The sequence below is a fragment of the Choloepus didactylus genome, chromosome 15 (genome assembly GCF_015220235.1).
Source record: "Choloepus didactylus isolate mChoDid1 chromosome 15, mChoDid1.pri, whole genome shotgun sequence".
In the NCBI taxonomy this organism is placed as follows: domain Eukaryota; kingdom Metazoa; phylum Chordata; class Mammalia; order Pilosa; family Megalonychidae; genus Choloepus; species Choloepus didactylus.
Window position 1 is genome coordinate 58,936,511 of NC_051321.1, and position 25,533 is coordinate 58,962,043.

Sequence of the window (25,533 nt, forward strand, 5' to 3'; positions counted from 1 at the left end):
GCTCAGTCTTGGTGAAATATTCCCACTCTTGTGCAACCAATAGGACTGTTATTTTGGTTTCACAGTTTATTTAGCTAACACCACGTATTATTGTGTTTTGTGTTCCCAACATATATCATGTTTCAACTGCTACAAAGCACATTTTAACACTCCTGGATGTTCGGGGAAGGTTGTGGTAAGCGTACCATGCTTTCCTGTTCTCATTCTGCCCCCTCCCTGCCAAGCCCCCAATACTATACGTACGTGTTTATTGCCCTCGGAACCCCATTAATGTAGCTGAATATAGCTCTCCTCAGCAACAGTCTGTTATTGGCTACCAGGTGGTATTATAAGGAAGGTTCCAATCATGTTCTCTCTCTCAGGGATGAAATATTAGTAAACATACAGGTTCAGCTGTGTGACAGAGTCTCTGGATTACAGTTGCTTAGATAAATTTGGAGTTCAAGTCTCTCTCACATGATAGCCTAGAAGTGTGTGGCTCAGGGTTAGTATGGTGGCTTTGCTCCAGGAGGTCACCCTGGAGCTCCTTCTATCTTTTCTCTTGAGCAATTTGCCCTTGTTCATTGTGTGGTCTGAGGTGGCTTACCACCATGGCTTACCACCGTGACCTTGATCACTTCCAAAGCAGTAGGTTGGAAATGGGAAGAAAAGAGGAAGGAAATGGCATATCCATTCCCTTGATGGACCTATTCTGGACGTTGTGCACTTCACTTAAACTCACCTCTTATTGGTCAGAACTTGGTCCAGTTGATGCACCTAACTGAAAGGGAAGCAGGGAAAGGGTATCTTTATGTATGTTTATTCTGTGTCCAAAAAATTAGAAGTTTATTATTATAGAAGAAAGAGAGAATAGACATTGGGGAAAAAGTTAGCTATAAGGGCTTTTCTTACACAGAGTCCAGATGGATTGTGCATTCCACTTGAGTTGATGCTGAGACATCTAAATTGACATCTAGGGACTGAATTTTTGGAACCAAACTGTAGAACGCAGTCATGGTCTTAGAGGTGCACAGTGACATCCTAGTGGAGAATGATTTCTTTAAGGAGTGATATGCAGAGAAAGAAGATCTGTACCCAGACTACATCTAAGTATGTATGTTTCCTACATATTCCCAGTAGGGAGATGGAATGAGGAGGAAGAGAAATTGAATAAGGTGAAGGAAAGTAGAGGTGAGGGGGTGTCGATATACAATTCTCTGTGGGTCTCTAACATTTCTACACATATTGTGAGAAGAGACACTGACTACCTTCTTTTCAAGGATGTTTATATTAGTGAACAGCTGTGGAAGATAGAGATAGTATGTCCCTCTTGAGCAAAGGGTGGCATGTTTACTGTCCAATATTAAAAGATTTAGGTTCCCAAAGCTCAGGGTTCTTCTCCTATAATGTACCCCACTCCGAGTGCAGGTATCCTCTACCCCTCTTAGTCATCATTTGGGAAAGGAACACTGAGGAACTGGTACAAATGCCTATACTTTGACTGCTGCTATTGCTGTGAGCAGTAAATCATCCTTTGTCTCTGACCAGGAGTTTCATGTCTTCTGCTAGCATACATGAAACTGGAAACTAATAGGCTAAAATCTCACACCCTCACAGTTCTTAACAGGAGGGAGGGTTTCAAGTCAGAGGTAGGGACATTCATTATCAAGTCCTACTAAAAGGTTAAGGAAAATGAACAGTAAGAAAAGGCCTTGATTTGGTAATATAATATAGTAGTTCTCAAACTTTTTTGGACTCAAGACCCTTTATAGTCAAATTACTGAAGACCCCAAAGAGCTTTGGTTTATGCAGATTATATCTGTTGATATTTGCTGTATTATAAGTTAAAACTGAGAAAAATTAAATTATCTATTAATATGTTTAACAATAACAATAATATGGCATCCATATAAAAAATGAATGCAAACCTAACCTCACACCCTTTACAAAATTAAGTAAAAATGGGTCATAGTTCTAAATGTAAAACATAAGACTATCAAACTTTTCAAATAAAACATCAAAGAAAATCTTCATGCTCTGATGTTAGATATAACATCAAAATGGCAATCAATAAAAGAAAACCTGATCAGCTGGACTTAATCAAAATTTAAAACTTTTGTGCTGTGAAAGACACTGTTAAAAGAATGAAAAGACAAAGTACAGAGTGGGAGAAAATATTTTCGGATCACATATCTGACTCGTATCCAGGAGGTGAAAGAACTCTTAAAACCTAATGGTAAAAAAAACAATTTTAAAAATGGGCAAAAGACTTAAGACACTTCACCAAAAAATGAAGATAAAAAACACAATGAGAAACTACTACATACCTATTAGAATGACAGTAAATCAATTAATTAATTAACAGTGGCAGTATCCAGTGCTAGCAAGGATGAGGAGTAACTGGAACACTCATACATTGTTGGTGGGAATGCCAAATGGTACAGCCACTCTGTAAACAGTTTGGATGTTTCTTATCAGGTTAAACATATACTTAACATATGACCCAGCTATTCCTCTCCTAGAAATTTACTCTAGAGAATTGAAAACTTATGTTCACATCAAAACCTGTACATGAGTTCATAGCAGCTCTATTTGTAATCACCAAAATTGGAAACAACACAGATAAGATAACCCTCGGTGGATGAATGGAAAGGCAGACTCAGGCACATCTACACCATGAATACTGCTCAGCATTAAAAAGGAACAGTGAATACACGAAGCACCCTGGGTGAATCTCAAAGGCATCATGCTGAGTGAAAGTATCAGACGGTTTTGTCCTGTATGATTCCATTTACCTTATGTTCTGGAATACACAAAACTGTAGGGAGAACAAATAAATGGTTTTCAGTGGTTGGGGTAGGGGGATACCGTGACCACCAAGCAATAGTAGAGAGAATTTTTTGGGGTGTTATACTTATTCTGTATTCTGATGATTGCGGTACTAATGGTTATACGAATCATTTGTTAAAACTCAGAGAGATGTACATCAAAAAGTCTATTTTACTCTAAGTTAATTTAAAAAATAAAATAGCAGTCATAAACTTGTTATGATAATGTAGCATATTTTAATGAAAATTATGTTTTCAAAAACAGTAGTAAAAAGAGTGGCATTATTTTAGATCTCTGTAAATCTCTTTACTCCCTAGCTTAATAACAAACAACTGGAATCTCATATCTACTTCTGCATTTGCTTTGAGGCCATATCATTTGTCATATAGTTTCTGGAAAATCCCACTACATGCTTGTGAAAGAATGAGAGTGAAAGAAGCAAATAATGTCTTAGTATTATTAAGTCAATTGTTTTGATCCTAAAATAGTCTTGGGGATTCCCAGGGGTTCCTGGACCATATATTGAGAACCACTGATAAAATACACTGCCCCAATTTTCAGTCATTCTCATAGCATCTTGAGAAAATTTTTTTTGCCATATCCATATGTCCTCTGCAATAGTGTATACCTAATGGTTTTGCTTAAATTGACTCATTTTTTAAACTTAAATATATTTAAAGAGGGACCCTTCTGTATGTCCTATAAATAGAAAACTTTCCCATCAATAGGAGGTAACTGCAAAAATAAATATCAAATTTATAACTTAATATGAAACAGAAGTTTACTTGTGAACCATCTAAACATCTCTGCATGCCACATTTTGGAAAACACCATTGTAAAGGATGATTATAGTTAGCCCTGACATAGAATTTCACTTATATCAACCCATTTAATCCTTGCAACTATGGTAAAAGGTAGATACTATTATGAACCCTTTTTTGTAGGTGAGAATGTTGAAGCACAGGGAGGTTAAAGAAGTTGTAGGGTGGGATGTGAACATAGGCAGTCTGGCTACGAGTCCAGGATGAATGCTATGTTGGCAGATAGAAAACCCAGATTCTTATCCAGGTTCTTCCAGAAGTTGGCACTACAACATGTCACTGAAACTCACTGTCCTCAACAATAAAATGAAGGCGGTGGACTTAATTAGGGTACGCAAGTTCAAATGTCTGGTGCTTATCCAGGGGAAAGTGAATGGACTCTAAGGCAATAGGGAGTGGTGGAAGTGTGGATAACTAGAGCTCTCACATCTTGCCTAACACAGGCAACTGCCATAGGTTTCAACTTCTTTTTGCCATGTGGTATACCAGATGCTTCTTTCTTTTTAAGAGAAGATGAAAGTCTGGACATTTTGAGTAAAATTTCTCAATTTATAGAACATTTGCAGGGGCCAGCTATACACATGGGCTAGCAGCCTTGTGACTTTTTGACTAGATGGTCTCCTCTGACTTAGAGGATTACATGCTTGAATGAGCTGTTTTTGTACAATGGGAAAAACAAAATCCAAATTACAAAAATAGGCAGTTTTTATAATGATGATGAAAGGGGATATGGACTTAGAAAGTGTCTCAACACAGCTTACATAAATATTGATTAGGAGCTAGGTTAATTGAAAAGCCCAAGTACATTAATAGAATAACAAAGTGTATTTCTTTGTGTTCCTTTTGTATTGTATTAGAGGAAATCAGCAATATTTATCCATTGCTAAGTCACAGTTTGCAGAGAGTTGATGTAATCATGAGATGAGCTTATTGAAATTCTTAGACATATAGGCTTGCCCAAGAATGGCGAGTATTAGGAACTTTAGTCAGCACTTGCTTAGAATAGTAAATACGAACATGTGATTTATGCCATTGTATATACAAAGTACAGTTTCCTGAGACTTTTTCTATATATATTAGCTGTTTTGTTTTGGGGGCTGGTTTGTTGTTTCCCCCTCTTCTTATCAGATTTCCTTCTAAATCCTGGCAGTTGACAGTGTTGCAGGGCCAGTTTCTCTATGAATCCACAGTAAAACATACTGGTGGTTTTACAGTTAATCCAAACTTGAGTTTATGGCTTATGCATGTTTATGTGAATTCTTGCGTTTGTTTTTATGTAAGTGTGTATATACAGTATTCAGAAGGTCTCTTTGAGAGAGAGAGAAAAAAGGAAGGAGAGAGGAATCTATAGACTGAATCTTGAAAGATGGCTTTATTTGTCGATGACATCATAAGGATTGTATTTTCTCTTGGTTAATAAACTATTTGTTTGGCGGGTGTTGTAAGCCAGCCAGAGCTAGTCATGCCATTTCTTGGAAAAGATCTGAAGCAACTGGTAATTGAAATGATAATCATTTGATCACAGAGCTATTTGAAAGTAACACTCAACTCTAAACTTGTCTGTTCTAGAGAACCATATTTGGTAAAAATGTTGCCTAATTCATTTTTTTCCTAATATTGAGACTTATATACCATGATACTTAATTATTTTCCAGTACATTCTGAACTTGATTTCTGGTGTGTGTTGTCCAGAAGCTGTTCCCATATGCTTTGAAACCATACCCAGCCTGAATTTTTATTCTGACATTTAATAATCGCCATGTAATAGCTATAAAATGCATGACAACTACAGATCTTTTATTTCAAGAGGATAGTGTAGTGAAACTGAGTGAAATCATCCATTGAAATGGTACTTTGTAGTATGCCTCATTGTTTATAGAGTTTTGAAATTTTTTCATGAGCACAGGATAAAAGGACAGTTTCCACTGTGTCTCCCATTTAGTGGAAGTTCTTATTTTATCATGATAAGGGAAAGGATTCCATTACAAAAGTTTTAGTTTTCATTTTTGATAGAATATTTGTTGTTTTGCTGCTGCTTAACAAACTTTCTTCTCAGAAGCAGCTTTGAACTGGATGACGAAAATTGAAATTTTAGATCCTACCTTAAAACATTCTTAAAAACTAAATCCAGGCTTCTTATTGTGTTAAGCTTATCTTAACCCCCCCCCCCCCCTTTTTTAAGGTTGCTTTGGAGTAGTATGTGTGTATGCGTGTATGTGTGTGTGGGTGGGAGGAAGGAGGAAAGAGTCATGTTTAATAGCAAAATTAGCCAAATCATTTGTGAATTCCTTTTGTTTAAGAGCTTCGAGACATCTTCCTGTTGTTGTTTGTCAAAAATATTTCTAAGATTTTGTAAGCTTAGGGGTTTTCACAGCTAAGCTTTCTTCAGAAATGTGAAGTAAAAAGAAATGAAAGAAGTCAGTTCAAGTTGAAATGTCAGATGCGTCAAATAATTTAACTTAAACTCAGAGAGATTATCTTCTTAAATCCTTTCCAAAGAATCTCTGGGTGAGGGGCTCTCCTCTGCTTTGTCTGTGGGTATCTCCCAAATATCTTGTTGGATTAATTCTGAGTCAGAAAAGTTGGTGGTTTCCTGGAAGCAGTTAGAGATGCTTAAAAATTAAATTTATGATCCAGAGGAGAAATTTAAGTTTCAACTACTTTTCTTAGATTCAGAGGCTTTCTCCTTACTTACCTTCTCCTCCCTACCCCATATGTATTAAAAGAAAAAATCAGTTCATTTCTCAACTTACAAAGTTTTTAAGAAACATGAGAATGTGTAAGTTTCTTTCAGTGGGAAACACATAACATTTATGAAGTATTTCTTTTGGGATTACATCACAGTTTTATTTAATTTTTAGGACAAAAGTTAAATTCAATATTTGTGTGTAAGCCAAGGGAAAATGTACCATAAACATAGGAATTTGGGGGTGAGTCAGAGTTCCAAGAATCCCAGATTTACTTAGACCATTTATATGGAGACAGGCTAACCATTAGTCATCTAGCTCTTGCTTTTTACATTTGCAATTAATTTCACCTAAAAATTAGCTTTTACCCAAGTGGTCAAATAGGCAGAGTAAGCTTTGACAACCAGCATTAAAAATGGCTATTAGAATTACTGCCCTATTTTTGGACACTTTCTAATTGTGTAACAAATATATCATATAAATTATTCCTTAACCAAACAACTAGTGGTGGAAAACCATAGGAATGAAGTGAGTTACTGAAGATTTTCTGTCACCAAAAAATACAAATTGTTTGCTAGCATGAGATTAAACCTCGCAAATGGTATTTCAGATGGGCATTGTTAAATATTTATCATTCCCCTCAGACCCACAAATAATGTGTTTGTTCTTCCCTAATCACCTCTTTTAGGATGAAGTCATTGCAGTTTCCGAAAAGGTGATTGTGAAGCTTGAGGACTTGGTGAAGTGGGTACATTCTGATTTCTCCAAGTGGAGATGTGGCCTCCAAGCTGGGCCGGTGAAAACGGAAGCCTTGGGAAGGAATGGGCAGAAGGAGGCTCTGCTAAAGTACAGGCAGTCAACCCTGAACAGTGGACTCAACTTCAAAGATGTTCTCAAGGAAAAGGCTGACCTTGGTAAATATAGCTTCTTCTTCTAAATTTATTATGTGGGCATATACAGTAACTTACTTTTTGGTTATAGGTTTTTCTGGAAAATCTGTCCAATATATATAATTTCTTTAACTAGAAAGGGTCTGGGGAATATAGGTTGACAGATAACTGGGTGGCTAAGGGATGGATGTCACCTTTTGGATTACTGGGCCTTCTGGGTGTGGATCCCTGGGCCAGACCCTGGTGATATAATACATGGCCTTAGACAGCTCCCAGTAACGGTGTCAAGGGGTAAGACTTAATTAGGGCACCTAAAATTGAATTAATGAAGAATTTAAATATTTATTTTAAGTGAATAGTATCTCTATCAACATCATGTCAGAGTTTCATGTTTTATGTTGGGTGGAAAGCAAGGTGAGGAAGAGAGATGAGTTACTGAACCTCAAGCCAAAGAGCAGTGTCAAAGTAGGCGGAACCCACCGATCAGCAACCCCTGCCATGGGTTTCCCTGGGCTTTTAGCATTCATTGATCACCGTCCCCTATATATTTTTTTCTTTTGTTCTTTGCCCTCTTCAACTGTAAGTGTATGGGAGAGCCTGGGCTTTGGAGATTTTCTGAGGAGTGTTTGAATCCTGACTTTTCTGCTTACTTAGCTGTGTGACCTTGGGCAAGTAATTTCACCTCACTCTCAACCTTGGTTTCTTCGCCTGGGAAATAGGGATACTTTAGAGGGTCATTGTGAAGCCTACATGAGATGTAGGATATAGAGTCTTGCAGAGTGCCTGGCATGTAAGAGGTGCTCCAGAATTAATTCTCCAGTGAGTTTTGGTGTCATTTCCTTGTTTCTTTCCTTCTGTTTGCATCTCCCTGAGGCCTTCACTGACTAACATTGCTCAAGACCAAAGTTGTTGACCTCTGATTTAGACTAGTTATTTCCTCTTTAGCAAAGAGGAACTTCACTTTTAACATATTAAGGCAACATTTTTTTTCATTCTAGCACAATGCTGATTTTCGCAGACCTATTTTATGTCTTAATGTGACAGCATCCTGTTGTTTTTTAACCTAGAATTTAGCTATTACAACAAACCTAGAGTATTTATTTTAACTGGCTTGAAGAGGCTGAATAACATCAGTCACTGATTATATCTTTCACGTGATTCTGGTTTTTGATGAGTTGTGCTGGGTTTGGGGATAGCAATTAGTATTTTCTTCCAGTATAAGTTTAATGATCAACAGTTTCTTGGCATCTTTTGGTAGGTGTCAGAACAGTAATTTTTTGGACATGGCTGCCTGATGTCAAGTGCACATTTAGAGAAAATTATTAAACTAGTGGTTTTCCTTCTAAAGCTAAAAAGCTATTTTTTAGTTGATTTCCTGTATATGGTATTACATATATTAATCTCAAGATTAATTTTGTGAAACATACAATGACAAGTCTACTGATGTGTGATAATGCTGAATAATATGTCGTTTTGCTTTCCTAATATACAATCTAAGTTATATGATCATTGTCTTGTATTTTCTTTAACGTTAAAACCTTTCTTTTGTTTGTTTGATCTTTTTTTGAGTTATAGAATATACGGTTACTAATAAAAAACTAAACAGGAAACCCATGGGGGACAAAAGGATGTGTAGATGGTTAAGCTTGATGTCAAACATATAAACAAGAGTATTTATAGCAGAGTTATTTTGTGTTTAAAATTGATACTTCATTAATGAACAGGAAAAGAAACCCAAACTCTTAATTCAATCAAAAGATTTAGAGATTTTGTTCTTTCTTAATTTTAAAAAATGTCCGTGATCTACCTTTTTGCAATTGATTCCAGAGGAAATTGTTTTATAGTGAATAGTCAAAGTGGTGTGGCCTATGAAATCTAGATTAATGTTTTTTTTAAATCTAGTTGCTCATTAGATTCACCAGGAGAATTTGAAAAATAAAACTGATTGCTGCGTTCAGCTTCCACAGACTCCCCAGTCAGTACGTCTCAGTACGTCTCAGTACGTCTCGGGCCAAGGCGTCTGTACTGATAAAAGTCTTCCCAGGTGATTCGCATGTTTTTTCAGCCTCATTTGGGAGACAGTTCCTCCATTAGTGCTGAGGAAGGGAAAACAAGCAACAGAAGATTTGATTGGAGGGCTTTCCTCTGATGGGCAAGCAACACTATGTTCTTTAAAAAAAAAAAAAAGTCAAATACCCCTTTAAGGATAGAATTTGGTGCCTTGAAATTCTACTTAGTTGGTATGAGCTGTGGGGAATTTGAGACAAACAGCTTTTGTAATAGGAATGCACAGTGTGTTGTAATAATGTGGAAAGAGAAACAAAAACTTTCCTTAATGTAATGAGTTTCCATTATCTGCCGGATCTCAGGTTACAAGCCCATATTGTCAGGAGTTATATTGGGGAGATAGTGGGTGTCATTTATTATGTACACATTCCTGTCCCAGCAGCTTTCTCTTCAACCTCTTCCTCTCTCTCTGTAACATCAAAATATTTGTTGTCTGTACTTTTCTTTCTACACAGTGGTTTTCTTATCTCCTCTTCTCTTGGCCACACTGAAACCACCTCCAATACCACATTGTTAATGGAAGTTCACACACTTATTAGGTTTTTTCCTTCTGTAGAGCCCTTCCAATTCCTCATTGTTCTTGTCAAAGAAAGAAGATAAACTGTGAGATTACTCAAGACCCCTCCCCCCCCTTTTTTCTGGTGGAAGTAAGCAAAAGAACGGAAAGACCTCACCTTTTGTGGATAAAACAAAACTCCAATATGTTTTTTTTTTTTAAAGTTGAATCATTCCTCATGTTAAAACTTCAATAAAAACAAAGTAATTATGCTGCCTTTTAAAGAAGGGATTTTAAAATATAAAAGCTAATTAAAGAACTCCTCAGTGTTTAGGTAGAACAAGTTCCTTTTAATCCCAGTTTGTGTCACTTCCTGTCTCTCTCTGAATAGTAAAAAAACAAGAATGTTCTCAAATGTGTGTCTGCCAACAAACTAATACGCCACAAAGAGAAACTGCCCCAAATGGCAGCTTCCAATAACTGTTCTGATTAAAATCACAACTCTTTCCTTTTTTATCCCCTTCCCCCAACATGAAATACATTTGAACAGTATTTGTGGGTGTCATATTTGCTTTTTAAAAATCTCTGGAGTTTTCATTTAAGATTCGAAATGACTGGACTAAAACTACAGATCTATCTAGATAATGTAAGAGCTAATAATCTTAAAAAAACACTTCTGAGATGTGGTGGAGCACATTCATTCTCTCCCCTTCTCTTTGTCCTTTTCAAAGACGGAAAGTTCAATATGAAACCAATGCAAATTGTGACTTTACTCAGCGAGGTGTTTTACCTTCTTTCAGACTGTTTCATATGGGGGTTTATTAAAAAAAAAAAAAGAAAAAATAGCTATGTTGAATCAAAGGGTTAAGGGATGTATTATTCATAAACATAATGAACACAAGAACCTGTTTTTCCAGAAGAATTGGGTTGATTAAATCATTCACTACACAGGCCTCTAGTTATTTATTTTTGTCTTTAGAATTACAGTACTTAGCTTTTGTAATAAAGTGGACTTGATACCCATATTTGGTATGGCACTTGGAAGTAGTCGAAAAAAGAATTATTTCATTTTACAGAATTTTTAGCAACTAAGGAATATAAACACTGTCGTTTAAACATAGCAAACTTGCATTTTTTATTCCTTGGGCTATAGTTTGAAAAAAAATTCAAATTATTTTATATAACACTGCTTCTTACACAGTTCCTTTAAGTGAAGTATGAAAGCTACAGTGTAAGCTTTACTGGCCTATAAATATGTCATTATAGTTGGGCTACATTTATATGGTTTGGATTGTTGTTTAAGCCAAGAAAATATGTCTCTACAGGTTGACTTTTTATTGAAACCCTTTGAGGCATACAACAGAATGTATTTTAGGCCAAGGTTATTAAAGCAGCATTTTCATTTTTTTGCAACAGACTCATTGTCAATTATGCTGCCACAAACTGTCTCTGGAAGGGCAGTTATGAATGGTTTCATCTCCAAATGTGTCTTTAGAAAAAGAAAGAAAAGATAGAGCCCTCTGAGCTGAAATCGAGAAAAGAGACCAAAAGATGGTGGCTGTAGGCATGGCTGAATTTAATGATGGGGGTTCCCTCAGTTCAATTTCTGTTTCTAAAGTCCCATTGAATTAAGAAAGAGTGGCTTCCCACACCCCTTCTGTTGCTGGGACTTTCGGTGTACTTTTGGGAGCAGATAGTTTCCAGATGCTATTTGCAGCTATGCTGGAAAATTCAGTGTATCTTTATACCTTTGAGTTTCTTGTCTGTAAAATGGGTAATAATATGTACCATGCTTTATCTCATCTATGGAAACATTTGTGATACTGAAGTTCATGTTGGTATTATCACTATGTTATTATTTTCTGAAGGAGGTTCTATATAATAGGGAGCTCAGTGGTACAGTGTTAGGTTATCTGTCCCTTTTCCTAATCACATGTCCTAGTGATTTAGGGCCACATTTACTCTCATTACTGTCTGCCTCAATAGAAAACTGTTATGAAAGTCCTTCAGATCCTTGCTTGTTTCTTTGTGTTTGTCTGTCTGGTTGGTGTACATACGCCAATACAGCTGTCTCTCCTCCCGAAGATTCTGTTAAAAAAGGGTGGGAAATAAATGACCAGTGAGGGAAGTAGTGTCACGAGTACTTTCGGTCAGAAATTGACGGTAGTCTTAGCTTGGAAATACTGGAGGCCTTGTATTTTGAATGGTTGCTTCAGATCACTTTTGAGTCTGATATATCAAGTTGCTCTCTGGGATGTACATGTGTGAGAGAGTCTGGGTCTATGACGAAGAAAACAGTATAAATGTCTCTAATAAGAAGCCTGTTATGGTACTGAAAGATTGTCTTAATAAGGATTTTTCACCTGAGACATCTAATGAACTTGTTAGGCTTGAAGACATGCTTCTACTAGCATAATTCTCCCTTCCTTTCTCCCTTCCTTCCTTCTTTTCTTCTTTCTTTCCTTTCTTCTTCCCTCCCTCCCCCCTTCTTTCCATCCTTCTTTCCTTGCCCTCCATTTCACTCCTCCTTCTCTCTCTCCTCCCTTCCTTCCTTTCCAGATTTAAATTTTGTATGTATATTAAAGAGTCTTATGAGGATATTTGTTGTTTATATTGTAACTTCCAATACTGGACTAACTGTACTATTGTCCTTAATACTGCAATTTGAGAGGATTTTTAGATGATATATTGTTGCGTTATTCCATTCATATCACAAGAATCTCTTCATAAAAGCATCCTCACTGAAACACATTTGGTCTCATAAGTATACTTAAGGTCAAGACAGACATTAATTACAAATGGGACATTTCGAACATTTGTAAAGAGCTTTTCCAGAAGATTTTCTCACAAGTTCCTCTGAAAATATTTTTGCGTACCATGCATTTTTGAAAGATTCTAACAACAGCCCAGTGAACACTGGAGAAGGCATCCTGTCCCTGTGACAACACGGGTCCTTTTCCAGGTGGGTGCCTTGACTCATTATAGAGCCATATCCCAAAGGACATTGGAGGATGAAAACTTCCCACTTCCAAGAATCAGCGTCCAAGACATTCGAAGCATTGGAATGGTTCAATTACAAAAGATTTTCTAAGAAACTGGGGGCATATATTGAAGTTATTCCATTTCATTTGAAAGTTAAAATTCAGCTTGGCCATCTAATCAAACACTGTCCTGAAATAATGGTAGAATGAGCAAGTCAAAAGTGTCTCAAATAAGTAACATTCATGTATGTGGTCTGCACACAAATATCTCAGCTATTCCTGCTGGAAGGGAAGTCTGCAGAATCTAACTGTGTCTGAGCCCATCAGCAGCTAGTCATCATTACTGCTGTCTGAATATGCACATCGCCATCGCTCATGAGGGCACATTCCAAGTTAAGACCATTTCTTTTGGAATTTCTGTTGACCCGTGGATCTTCCATTGTTTCTCAGAGTGATGAGTGTTTTTTAGGACTCCAGATTTATACCTTCTTTTGATGATGGACTGCAGATGAACAGTCAACTGAAGAAGAGTTTGTAGAATTTAGCAATTTATTCTTACTTTTAGAATTGGAGATGTTGGTGCAGAAATATGTATTAAAAGGGGGGGGAATTAGAACTTTTGCTGCTAGTTGTAGCATCCAGGTTACTGACATTCACCTCAGTGGAAACAATATATGGGACCAAGCCAAGGTAAAAGACCCTGGCTTTTTCAGAGCCCCTCATAGAATTGTCAGGTTGGAAGGGACAATGATCTAGTTGATGCTTCGTTCTCCTTTTTCTCTTAGTGGTAGTCAGTCTTCTCTTCACTTGGCTAAACAACCCCACTTTTTAAAATTGGATGTGGTTTCAAATCTCTCACCTTCCAGGTTGCTCATATCAGGACACACTTTGAATTTTCTTTTACACCACTTTACTCGTTTACATTGTAAGCGCTTGTCTTTGTTAAGAAACTTGGAGCCCGATTCGGGATTGGCTTCCAGCGGAATAAAAGCCATGTTGTGTAGGGCCAGAGCTCTGAGGGGCGGGCATAGCATCCCCCAAGTTTGAGCACCTGCTTTTAGTTGGTTTCTTTTCTCCTAATACAGTAGTGTTATTGAATGCAGACTATTATCTAATGAACATCCTTGATAACTAATGTGGCAGGATCAGCTATGATTCAGTATCGGTATTGGTATGTCATTTGAGCTTCTGTAATTCCTGTTGTTGTGCACTACAGCATTTAGGGTAGGACTTGTCCAAATTGGTTTTCATCTCAGTAAAGGTCCATGGTTGAAGACCAGCTTGTTGTCCAGTTTGTTTAAGCTGCTGTAACCGAATAAAGTACAGAACTACGTGTCTTCCCTAAATGACTATATGTGGTAGTTTAATTCATTATCATCCTTCTGGACTCCAGCTGCTCTTTTTTTTTTTTTTTTTTTCTGGCACGTTGTCTTGGATCAGATACTCCATGGCCACATCTATGTAAAAAGGCCACAGTGGGGAAGGTAATCAACCCAGATTTTGTCTTCGGCTTCATTAATGAGAATTGTGAATTGTCACACAAAGATCTGTCTGTAGTGGCCACCATCTGATGGCAAGATAACCAGAGATGAAAGGATAAACTCAGCTGTTGTTTGTCTGATTTCATTGCTATGCATGTAGGCAGCTTTTAGTCTCCTACTGCATAACTTTTGGGGCTACTAGAAAAGTCTTTTAGGTAGCATTGGCTTCATACAAGTCTTAAATTTCCGGTATTGTAGATAGATTTGCAAACTTGAAGCAACAGTTCTATTTGCATTTGATAATAAGAGTGGGTCACCTGTGAAGAACAAACCTGATTGGCCCACAATGGTCTGTTAAATATATCTTAAAAGTGCAACATTGACTCTGTGTCTCACCTATGCTTTTTTTTAGAAAAAAAATTATTGTAGTGACATATATACAGCTCAAAATTTCAGATGTGTTTCTAAAATGAGGTTTGATTGAACAGTTCCCCTTTCAGTTGGAGGTGAATGATGTTTTTCTCCTTTTCTTTCATCATGACTCTAAGATGTTTTTGTTTGCCTTCTACCTCTCATCTCTTTAGGAACTGCATGATTTCTGAAGGAAGGCCATTATTATGATTATCACGATAGCATCACTTCAGAATACAAAGCACATACATCTTACATGTGAACTGATGTGAGTTTCCAGAGGGTTTTGTCAACAGATTCTTGAATTGGGCATTTCAGCTTAATACTCTTTAGTATTGACGTCGATTCTTCTGAACAGCACATTTATCTTTTAGAGTACTTTAAATGTGAGGTTTTATTGCAAAACATTAATTTTCCTAAATGTCAGAGATTCACTCCCCTTCTCTCTCTGTGTTTAAGCCTGTAGGTTGTACAGGTCACTGCAGAGGAACACTGAGGTTTGGATGTTTACCCCAATTTAGTAAATATATTTAGTTGGGACAGACTAGAATAATGGTGGCTCAAAGGCTTTACAAAGCGCTTCATGCACAGTGAGGGCTAAGCAAATTGTGCTGCTGATTCTTGGGGTTTTCCTAGTTGCCTAGCCCTGTGTGTTTTTATTTAGCAGGCTGGGATAAAGAGGGGTTGCTTCTTCCTTCCTTAAAATCCCAGAGCCGTACCTTGCCTAGAAATCTCTCCCTTTGGACCTCCTACTATTTTTATGAAAACTCATTTCCATTATCTTTTATACTTCTGACCTTCTTTAAATACTGACTTTCAACCAGTAGTCCTCCCTGGCTTCTATAATCTCATGCCTACCGGATAAAATACAAATGCTGTGGACAAGCACCCCATTAAATATCTGTTTAGTCCCAGCCTCCATGTCTTTTCTTTTTCTTTCTTATTAAATAGCATTTTTGTTGTTTTTTTCCTTACTATGAATGTTAGCCATGCTCATTTTAGAAAATGTAGGAATCCAGACAAACAAAAAGCAGAAAATATAAGTTATTTTCCTAACACTCAGAAATAACTGCTGTTAGCATTTGTATATATGTGTGTATGAATTATATATATTTTTATATGTGTGTATAAATTTCTGTAAAGGCAAGAATTCATATGCATACATTTTTCCCCTTTAAAAATGAAATCTGTTTGGGGGCTTGCTCCTGCCCTTTTGCATTTGGACAGATACGTTGTCAAATACTCTTCTTCATTTTTTCCTGGCTGTATAATGTTCTACTTTAGAAGTGTTTCATACTTTAATTCTTTGGTGTGGGACATTTCAATGGCTTCTGATTTCCCACAAACATTATGAAATTCTTGTAAGTGTACATATATCCATGACTGTTTTCTTTTACATTGGTAGAGGTAGAATTCCTAGCTCAAAGTGTATTCCGAACGCTTAAACAACCTTTCTAACCTATTTCTTACTATTACTTCCTTGTATAAACCTTCTGCCTTAGCCTAACTAGTCTAACTGCTTGGTCTTTCCCTTTAACCACACACACCCACTCCTCTGCCTTCCATACTCTCTAGTTTGAGTGGCTTGCTGCCTTTGCTAACTCTTAGAATGGCCTCTCAGGGACTCTTACCCGTTGGAATTCTCTTTCCTTTGACTCAGTTTAAGCGCCCAAAGCCCTTCTTAGCCATCCAACTCATAGGCTTTGCATCTCTCTTTTACTGAGTGCTTATCTTATCACACATAGTGTCTCCACCACCTTACTGAGCACCTTACTCAATAACTACCAGTATAATGCAGGATCTTTTTTTTTTTGATGTGTTTGTCTTATCTTTCCAGTTACAGTCTTAACTCTATAGTATAGGCACTTGATAAGTTCAAAGAGTTATCTAGAAGGTTAGGTAAACAGGCAACTTTTATGGTCAGCCTCCTCTAAAATCCCTGGAGTTCTCTGCTCTTATTCTACTTGGGACACCTGTGTGTTTGCAGGTTGCTTTGACTTCTTTTACAGCACTTTCTGGGACACCCTCTACTGGAGGGGCTGTCTCACTGGTACCTGGTAGGAGAACCAATCATATTGGGTATTCAGTTGTTAATTATTCTTGGCCTAATTCGTAGTCAATCATTTGTAGACTCATTCTGGGAAACTTATTGAGAGAGCTTTTGAATATGCTGAAAGCTAGAATGTTAGCCTGAGGATTTTTGGTATTGTAGTGAGGGGTTGCATTTTACGTATTAATACTAGCACTTATTAATTCCTCTCTTCCTCTAGGGAATCATTTCATGTTTCAGGATTATAGCAGTGACAAAAATGTTCAGGGAAATAAACAAATCCAGACTGGACTTGTTCTGCCTTATCTTTTTATTATCAGCTTGTTTGTAATCTGTCTTTTTTTAGGTGACAGGTTATTAAAGAGAGGGTTTTAGCATGACGTCTAATGCTTCTTATTCTAGGCAATTGCACTGTTTTAATCCTTGCGTCCCTGAAAATGGTTATTTGCTAATCATGGTGGAGGATATTGTCCATCTTCCAACTACCCATTCTTTTCCCTTGGTTCACAAAGAAAGTATTCTGTTAGGCCCTACAAAAACAATCCTTCGTGCCTGGCCTATTCTCTCAATAAGAAATAAAACATTGTTTTCATAGCAGTGCTTGATAATAAGGCAGATTTCAAAGCATGATGAAACATATACTTTCCTAGCAAAGAAAAACCTATAGTCACCTGGCTAATTAACCATCATGTGATGGCTGTGTGCATAAATATAGGCTTTTCACATGTGCAGCCTCTGTGTGGGTTCGTATTTTTTTAATTGAGAATGCTCATATAGTTCCCATTGTTTTGTATTAATGTTTTCAGTCAAAGATTTAGAATAATGAGCAAGCATGAACAATACCATTTTAGGGTAGCTTCTTTTTTAAAAAATAAATTGTTTTATTAAAGAAGTTGTGGGTTTACAGAACAGTCATGCATATAAAATACAGGATTCCCAAATATCACCCTATTGTTAACACCTTGCATTGGTGTGGAACATTTGTTAAAACTGATGATAGCATGTTTTATAATTGTACTGTTAACTGTAGTCCATGGTTTAACTTAAGGTTCACTGTTTGTGTAGTATAGTTCCATGGATTTTTTTCTTCTGTTGCCTTGTATACCACCTAACATTTCCCCATTTAATCACATTCAGGTATGTATTAACCTTTTGTTGCCAGTTACGGTGTCGTGGAAAGAGCGTGGACTTTAAAATAAGATGGACTTGGATTCTCATCATGGCTCCATAAGTCGTGTGGCCTCAAAATCTTTGATTCTGCCTTGATTACTTGTCTGTAAAGCAGGGTTGACAATACCTTTCTCACGGGACTGGTGAAGATTGAATTAGATCATGTATGGGAAAGCACCAAGTATACAGTGGGAGCATTTAGTCAAGAACATTAGTTTCCTTTCCTCTTTCTTTTAAGAAAGTAAACCTTGTAAAATGCTGCTTCGTTTCCCCAAAGAGTAAAGGTGATAGTCATGATATAAAAAGATCACCAAGATATAAATAACAGGAGTACAAGCTTTCATTGAATAAACCATGATCCCAGTTCTCTAGGGGTCCAGAAAACCCCTTTAGAATTGTTTTGAAGGTCCTTTAGTGTGATTTGTTTACAATTTAATTTTCTGTTCCAGAATTTACCTAAGTCTGGATTGCTCTGCAAGCCATCTGCTTTTTACTTCCTCTGATCACTCGTAGATGATAATTGAACAGTCTTAGTTGTTTAGAAAGCAGGAGTTCAGAACGCACTTTGGGATATCACGTGTGAAGTAACTGCTGGCCTCACCTGATGCTTCTCTGGCTGTGTACTGGCTCTTTTGCAGGTTATTGGATGTTTGTGGGAGGTGTGTGAATATACCCATGTTTTTGTGGGATGATCCAAACTGGAAGTCCCGTTTGCATTCGAGATGTCTAATTTTTCCAAAAGAAATTAAAATGCAGTGATGTAGCCATAGTTCTGTGTGTTTTCTCTTGGAAGTTATGAACAAGAATTTTCAGTGTCTGCCAGGAGAACCTGGGTTATGTTTCAGTAACAAACACCTCCAAAATCTCAGTGGTTTAACAAAACAAAGGCTTATGTCATGTTTAGGCACAGTTCATTGTGGGTCTGTGGGACTTTACAGGTAAGATAATTAAGCTTAAGGCTCTTTCTTGATTTATTTGGACTTACTGAGTTTCATTTTTCCTGTGTAATGGCTCATCATTGGGCCTCCATAGCAACACGTGGTTCTATGCTCACAAAGAAAGGGAAAAGAAAGGGGTGGACAATTAATACCAGCAATTAAATGTTTACACAAAGTAGTAACCTTCATTTCACTAATAAATGAAATCATTAATTTCATGGCCATGTCTTACTTCAAGGAAGTGGAGATATATAATCCTGCAGCATTCTTGGAAAGGAAAGGGGAATTGGATATTGGTGAAATTAGGAATATCTGCTGTACACGTTTAGGATAATTATCTGATAGAATCACAATATCTCAAGGTTGAAAAGAACTACAGATAATCTGCTTACAAAATTTTGTTCATGACATCTTTCCCAAACCTATGACTTCTTAAATGTCTCTTCCAGAAATCTCAATTAGTTGACTTTTGAATATTTTCAATGGTTGGGGACTCATTACTTTATGAAGCAGTTCCATTCCACCTCTGATCCATCTCTGTGTTAGAAATTCTTACTTTTGATGCACTTAAATTTGAAATGTATGATTTATAGTATAAACCACAGTATTAACTTCATACTATTTTTCCTAGATCTATTCCCGTATCAACATAGAACAAATCAAATTCTTCTCATTCTTGACAACCTTTCAAATATTTGAAAATAGTTGCCAGGCCTTCTCACAGCTCTGCCCCCACCTGCAATTTTTCCTTCTCCAGGTCAAACACCAACACTCCCAATCCCACGTTCCTTATGTGATGTGATTTATAGTTCTTTCACCTTTCTGATGGCCCTTATCTAAAGAAATTGTTGTCCTTGTCATTCTAAGTGTAATCATATTTGTCTGTATTTAAAGAGAGGGTGATACTTCAATCTCTTTTTTCCCTTTCCTTTAATTTTGTTTTTTATACATGTAAAAATTTAAACCACTCAGAAGTAAAAGCCCTTCTTTACCTCCTTCCCAATTCTACTCCTTTGTCCAGAAGTCACAAATTGCTAACAATGGTGGTTATTCTTCCAGTTATGTGTGTGTGTGTGTGTGTGTGTGTGTGTGTGTGTGTGTGTAGATAAATTATTTTACTTTAAAAATTATCCTACCGTGTGGATTATTTCACAGCTTACTTTCGTTGGTCTGTAACAGTAGGCCTAGGGTTGTGCTGTCCACTGTGACAGCCACTAGCCACTTGTAACTTTTGAGCACTTGAAATGTGGTTACTGAGACTGAGACCAAATTTTTAATTTTATTTAATTTTAATTAATTTAAGTTTTGTAAATTAAAAACAGAAGTGGTGTGAAACATATCTTTGTCAAACATCACTTTGTTTTGGTAGGACTACATACATTTCACTTTCACTGTTGAATACTCAGCATGCAAATTGGATGCACTGTAAGTGTAAAATACACACTGGATTTCAATAACAGCATAAAAAAGAATATAAAACATCTCATTAATAATGTTTATATTGATTACATGTTGAAATAATAATACTTTTATATATTGGGATAGATAAAATATATGATTGCAATGGATTTCACCTATTCCTTTTTGTTTTTTTTACAGCTACTAGAAAATCTTAAATTATTTATATGGCTCATGTCATAGTTATACTGGACAGTAATGATCTGGAGAGATTTGGGCAGCTGTGGTGTTTAGCCGAACCTTTTATTTTGAGGTGGAATCACTGAGTGTTTAATAAGGCCAGGGCACTCTACTTCCTACTGAGGGAACATGATGATGAAAGAGACCTAGTCCTTGCTCTCAGGAACTCACTGTGTACCAGGGCAGACAGAAACAACCATGTTATTAGATAGACTATTGCCAGTGCATGGATGAAGGTGTAAACAAAGTGCTTGGGGAGCACCAGGAAGGTTCCTGAACTTGGACTTAATTCAAACTTGTCTTTCCAGCTAGAAATCCTATGCTTGATGTAAAATATTGACCTTTCATTGTTTCTGATAAATACAAGGTGGATCAGATCTAGCCTGTCTGGTTAGCAGAAGAAATAACCATATCGTGCATTCCTCATTGAAATTCCTAATATTCCGTCAAAGCTTTATCACTTTCACCCAGAAAGTATTTGGGAATGTTCAAGGTAAGATAATTAAGCTTAAGGCTCTTTCTTGATTTATTTGGACTTACTGAGTTTCATTGGTTTTATAACTATGCTTTTCATGCCTAACAATGCATGCTGTGGCTATGAAAGAATATCAATTGAATTACAAAATGTTGCCTTTATCTCTTCATTGGGTGTCCTTGATTCATCCAGTCAATATTTTCATATTATATTCTTAGGATATAACCTACAAACTAAGGAAAAAGTTTGCAATTTTAGATGGCAAATGGTAGAGTTTTCCATGAAAATGTCAAATATCTGCCTAGTTAAATTATTCATCATTAAAAATGGGTCTAGTGTTGCTTAATCAAATCAACTCCTATAAAACATTTTCTCTCAAAGACAATATTAGTGGGAGATCTTGCAAAATCAGAGAGTTCATCCTGGGCAGGGCTTTCTGAGCAGAACTTCTGTCATATCTCTTTTCTGGATGGTATACAATTACACTGTTGGTACAGGGTTCGGGGTTTGGCAGAAAGTATAAGATAATCATCATCTCCCCCACCCCCCAAAGTATAATGTAGGCTCGAAGGCAAGTGCTTGAATGTTCTGCTGAAGAATCATCTGAGTCATGGTTCCAAACTAAGAACCTGTGGATAAATTTTTATGGATATACCTAACTCCACACACACACACACACCCTCAAATCTACATGTAGAATTTTGTATATAAATGCACATTTTTTTGGGAGACCATTCATAGCTTTCATCTGATTCTGAAAGGGATCTGTGATGATAAAAAAGTTATGAACTACTTTTTTAAAAGCCATCTCTCAAGCATTCCAGCTAGGTTTCATTTACTATTTTTTCCTAGTAGTTCATCTACAAGGACAAGTAGTTGACTTCACCTGATCTAGTAGTGCCTAACCTTTGGAGGGTGACTTAGATGGCTCTGAGAATCTGAACAACACCAGGGACCCTCTCCCCAGAAAATGTTTACTCCCACAAAATTTGAATGACATTTTCAGACATTCTTGAACTCCCTCCTGAATCTGGTCCTTGTACTCCTGTTTAAGGATTGCTGTTTGACTCCCTTTAAGGAGTATAAAAATTATGAAGAAGAAAACAAGGACAGTGTGTGTGTGTGTACGTGCAAGGTTGGTGGTATTCCACTTTCAGATGTAGGGATTTCTGGTATTCACACATGCATGGGAACAAAGAGCATGCCTCTCTCATCTCATATCTCTCTTTTACATTTGCAGATTATAAATTTTGGCAGCAGGGATGGCTAATAGGTAAATTTAGTTTTCTCTGGGTATGCTGTGTACATGTTGTATCTTTATTAGTTACCTCCTCTTTTAAGTGCTGTAGGGGAGCTTACAACATCGGGAAGCCTTATTTAAAACCTTTTTTGGTAACTCCTGAAGACGACTGTATAAAAATGTAGATTACAAAGGGTGACGGTGTGATTGTGAGGGCTTTGTGGATCACACTTCCTTTATTTAGTGTATGGATGGATGGGTAGAAAAATGGGGACAAAAACTAAATGAAAAATAGGGTGGAATGGAGGGGAATGGTTCAGGTGTTCTTTTTTACTTTTACTTTTTATTTTTATTCTGATTCTTTCTGGTGTAAGGAAAATGTTCAGAACTAGATTGTGGTGATGAATGCATAACTATATGATCGTACTGTGTACAGTTGATTGTACACCACAGATGATTGTATGGTATGTGAATATATTTCAATAAAACTGAATTTAATTAAAAAAAAAACCCTTTTGGTAAAGTAGAACACCCTTTTGTAATGTAAATACATATTTAGGACTTACTTTTTATATATCAGTTTTCTATACGATGATGCCTACCGAAGGATTCTTTTGAAAACCTTTTTGTTGAATTGATCCAGTGGCCACTTCTAATATGAGCAGTATGCTTATTATGTGAATCAATCTCATGTTCAATATTCTAAATATTTATGACATAATGACTTCTTGTGTTTTACTTAGGGACCTTTGCATGTTGTTTATGGGTCTAAATTTGACCTATTTTCTGGGTGCATTAATTGAAACAAAAGATGTTTGCTTTTTTTTTTTTTCCAGTGATCAAGAACCCATTTACCTTTTATTATACTAAACTAATTATAGGGAAGAGAATGTGGACCCCCCTTTTCAATCCAGGATACTGTCTGGCATATGGTAGGTGCTGAATACGTATGTTGGATGCATGGATGGTTGACGAAGCTTTAAACCTTATACTTAATCTTAGACCTAGACTTAAACCCTGGATTCCCAATTTCTAGCTTTATGACCTTGAGCAAGTTGCAAAGTTTCTGTTTCCTCATCTGTAAATGGTTATAAAAATTCCTACCTCTTAGGGTTGTTATGAGGATTTAATAACCTTGTATTCCAGGTGCGTAGGACAGTGTTTGGCACAACAAAGCACTAGATAAATTATTAAAGTCTTCGACCTTACAGTGGGATATCCTAGACTTTAGTCATTTGTCTACCAACTTCACAATTTTATATATCGGTACAAGCCATATTTTATTATTTACTTAATATTTTTCTTTAAATCAGCTTCTTTTTTACTTAAAGAACTGTATTTCACGGGAAACTCTAAATCACTCCTGTAAATGGAAAACCTGTATCACTTGCTATAAATAATGGTAATGATAGATACATAATTCTTGAGAAAAAAATATGTTTATCCATGTACTGCCTAACATCGACTTGTATACCACTCTTAAGTCGTCGCCTTTGAGGCGTTTCTCTTGGGCAACGGCCCAACTTGGGCTCTTGACAGCAGAGCGCCCTTCCTGGGCTGTGGTGAGTTTCATGTAGACAGGGCTGGCACCACTTGCTCTGAATTAATCTATAGGTTCAGAAGTGAAATTGCCACACAGATGTGAAGTCTGAAGATAGCCCCTCGCTCCTGCCCGTTTTGTGAGTCAGTTACAGTGTTAACTGAGCACCGGGAGATTAGATGCTGTCGAAAGAGTAGAAGAAAGTCATGGACCCTGCTTTCACTTTGCCTGGACTCTTACTCCTGGTTGGTCACGGAGAATGAAGAATCTCAAATCGGGCCCATTTCTGAACAGGAATCCCAGTGGGGTGAGGAAAAGGGTAATAGTTATCAACTCGAACAAAAGAGTTATTGCATAACCTTGCACAGTTTAGTCCTGGGTAAAACCAGTTTCTTTAGAAATTTGCCCACCTAAAGGTGATGGGGCTTGGGTTGACTCCTTCAGGTTGTCTAGACTGGAACGACTTCCTTGGCCAAACTTGGGGTTCAAGCTGAACAAAAGGAAACAAGCGCTGTCTTAAAGAGTAGACGTTAATGAGCCCCCCAAAATAAAGGTGAAGCCTCCTATCTGTGTAGCATTGTATAATGGGTAAAAGCTGAAGCACCATGGAAAGTGACTCATTGTCCATACTGCTGTCCTAAACATTTAAATACGTGTGGCATGTTTTAGAATGTGTGTTCATGACGCTACGGGCACATTGCTGGTCAGAATATTATACGTGGTTTGAGAAGTGGGTCTGGATCCATTTGCCGGACAATCTGATTCTGACAGTGTACTGAACGCCACCTTCAATTTGACTGTGTGCCACTCTGTTATGCTGTGAAAAAGATAATTCAGCCGAGCATTGCTCCATTGGCTAAAAACGCCACAGTTCAGAATACAAATGTCACTAAAGGTAAGTGAGTCATTAAAAGAGCAGAAGCATAAAATATCTGACAAATGAACTCCTAAAGCTTGGACTAGAATAAATTCTCCTGCCCATCAGCAGTACCTTAATCCATTGACTAATAGTATCTGTTGTCTAAGTCACCAAAAAAAAATTTACAGTTTTAGAGTAAATGATTGGTAGTTATGACCAACAAGGCTGTAAATACATGGAAGGGATCTGGTAATATAGTAAACCGTGAGAGAAGCTGAGTGGTTTTCAATGTTACTAGGACCTTGAGGAATATTTTGCAGCACCATGGCTTTTCTGATAGCAGTGGCCAGGGGTGAGGGGGGCTGATCTTCTATCAAGAAATGTGTAGTTGTTTTTCCATTAGGGCCAATGGGATATTCTGACTGTCTAGAGGTGATTAACCCTCAGTTTGTATAATGCCTGAGTCTTTTAACACCCTGAAAGTACAATTAGAGTAAAATAAAATATTCCCTCCTATCCTCCTTTTAGTCCCCTCTTTTCTGGTCCCTTTTCTTTTCTTTTTTTTTTTTTTTAAATTCAGTTTTATTGAAATACATTCATGCACCATACAGTCATCCATGGTATACAGGGGGTGTAGCTCAGTGGTCCCTTTTCTTTGAATGAGTTTTCTATAAGTGAAAAAAAGACAATAACAAAGGGCCCCGGACCTCTCAGCAACTTGTCCCAGTTGGGCTGGTTTGTCTCCCATTTCAGATTCTGAAAAGTAAAGTGTTAATCACTCAGGTAATTGTTCCCTTGCCCTGGACTTTGTTTCCCCACCTTGTTACCCCCAGGTCTGCTAACAGTGGAGGCACTGAAAGGAAGGGGCACTGACCCAAACCTGTAAACTGGCGGCCTGTCCTTAGGGCGGTGACAGAGAGACAGCACCCAGACCTCAGCCTTGGAGACCACACACTTCAGGTGAAGGTCCAGCCAGACAGT

General features: G+C 37.2%; 1 protein-coding gene across 4 annotated transcripts in view; it reads left to right on the forward strand.

Moving 5' to 3' along the window:
* The window catches only part of ARID5B (AT-rich interaction domain 5B), a 179,556-nt gene that overhangs the window by 31,953 nt on the left and 122,070 nt on the right, over positions 1–25,533 (forward strand). For all 4 annotated transcript variants that reach the window (XM_037804020.1, XM_037804022.1, XM_037804019.1 and 1 more), the window contains one exon: positions 7,005–7,230. In XM_037804020.1, the coding sequence (XP_037659948.1) occupies positions 7,005–7,230 (226 nt within the window). The remainder of the gene's footprint in view (positions 1–7,004; positions 7,231–25,533) is intronic.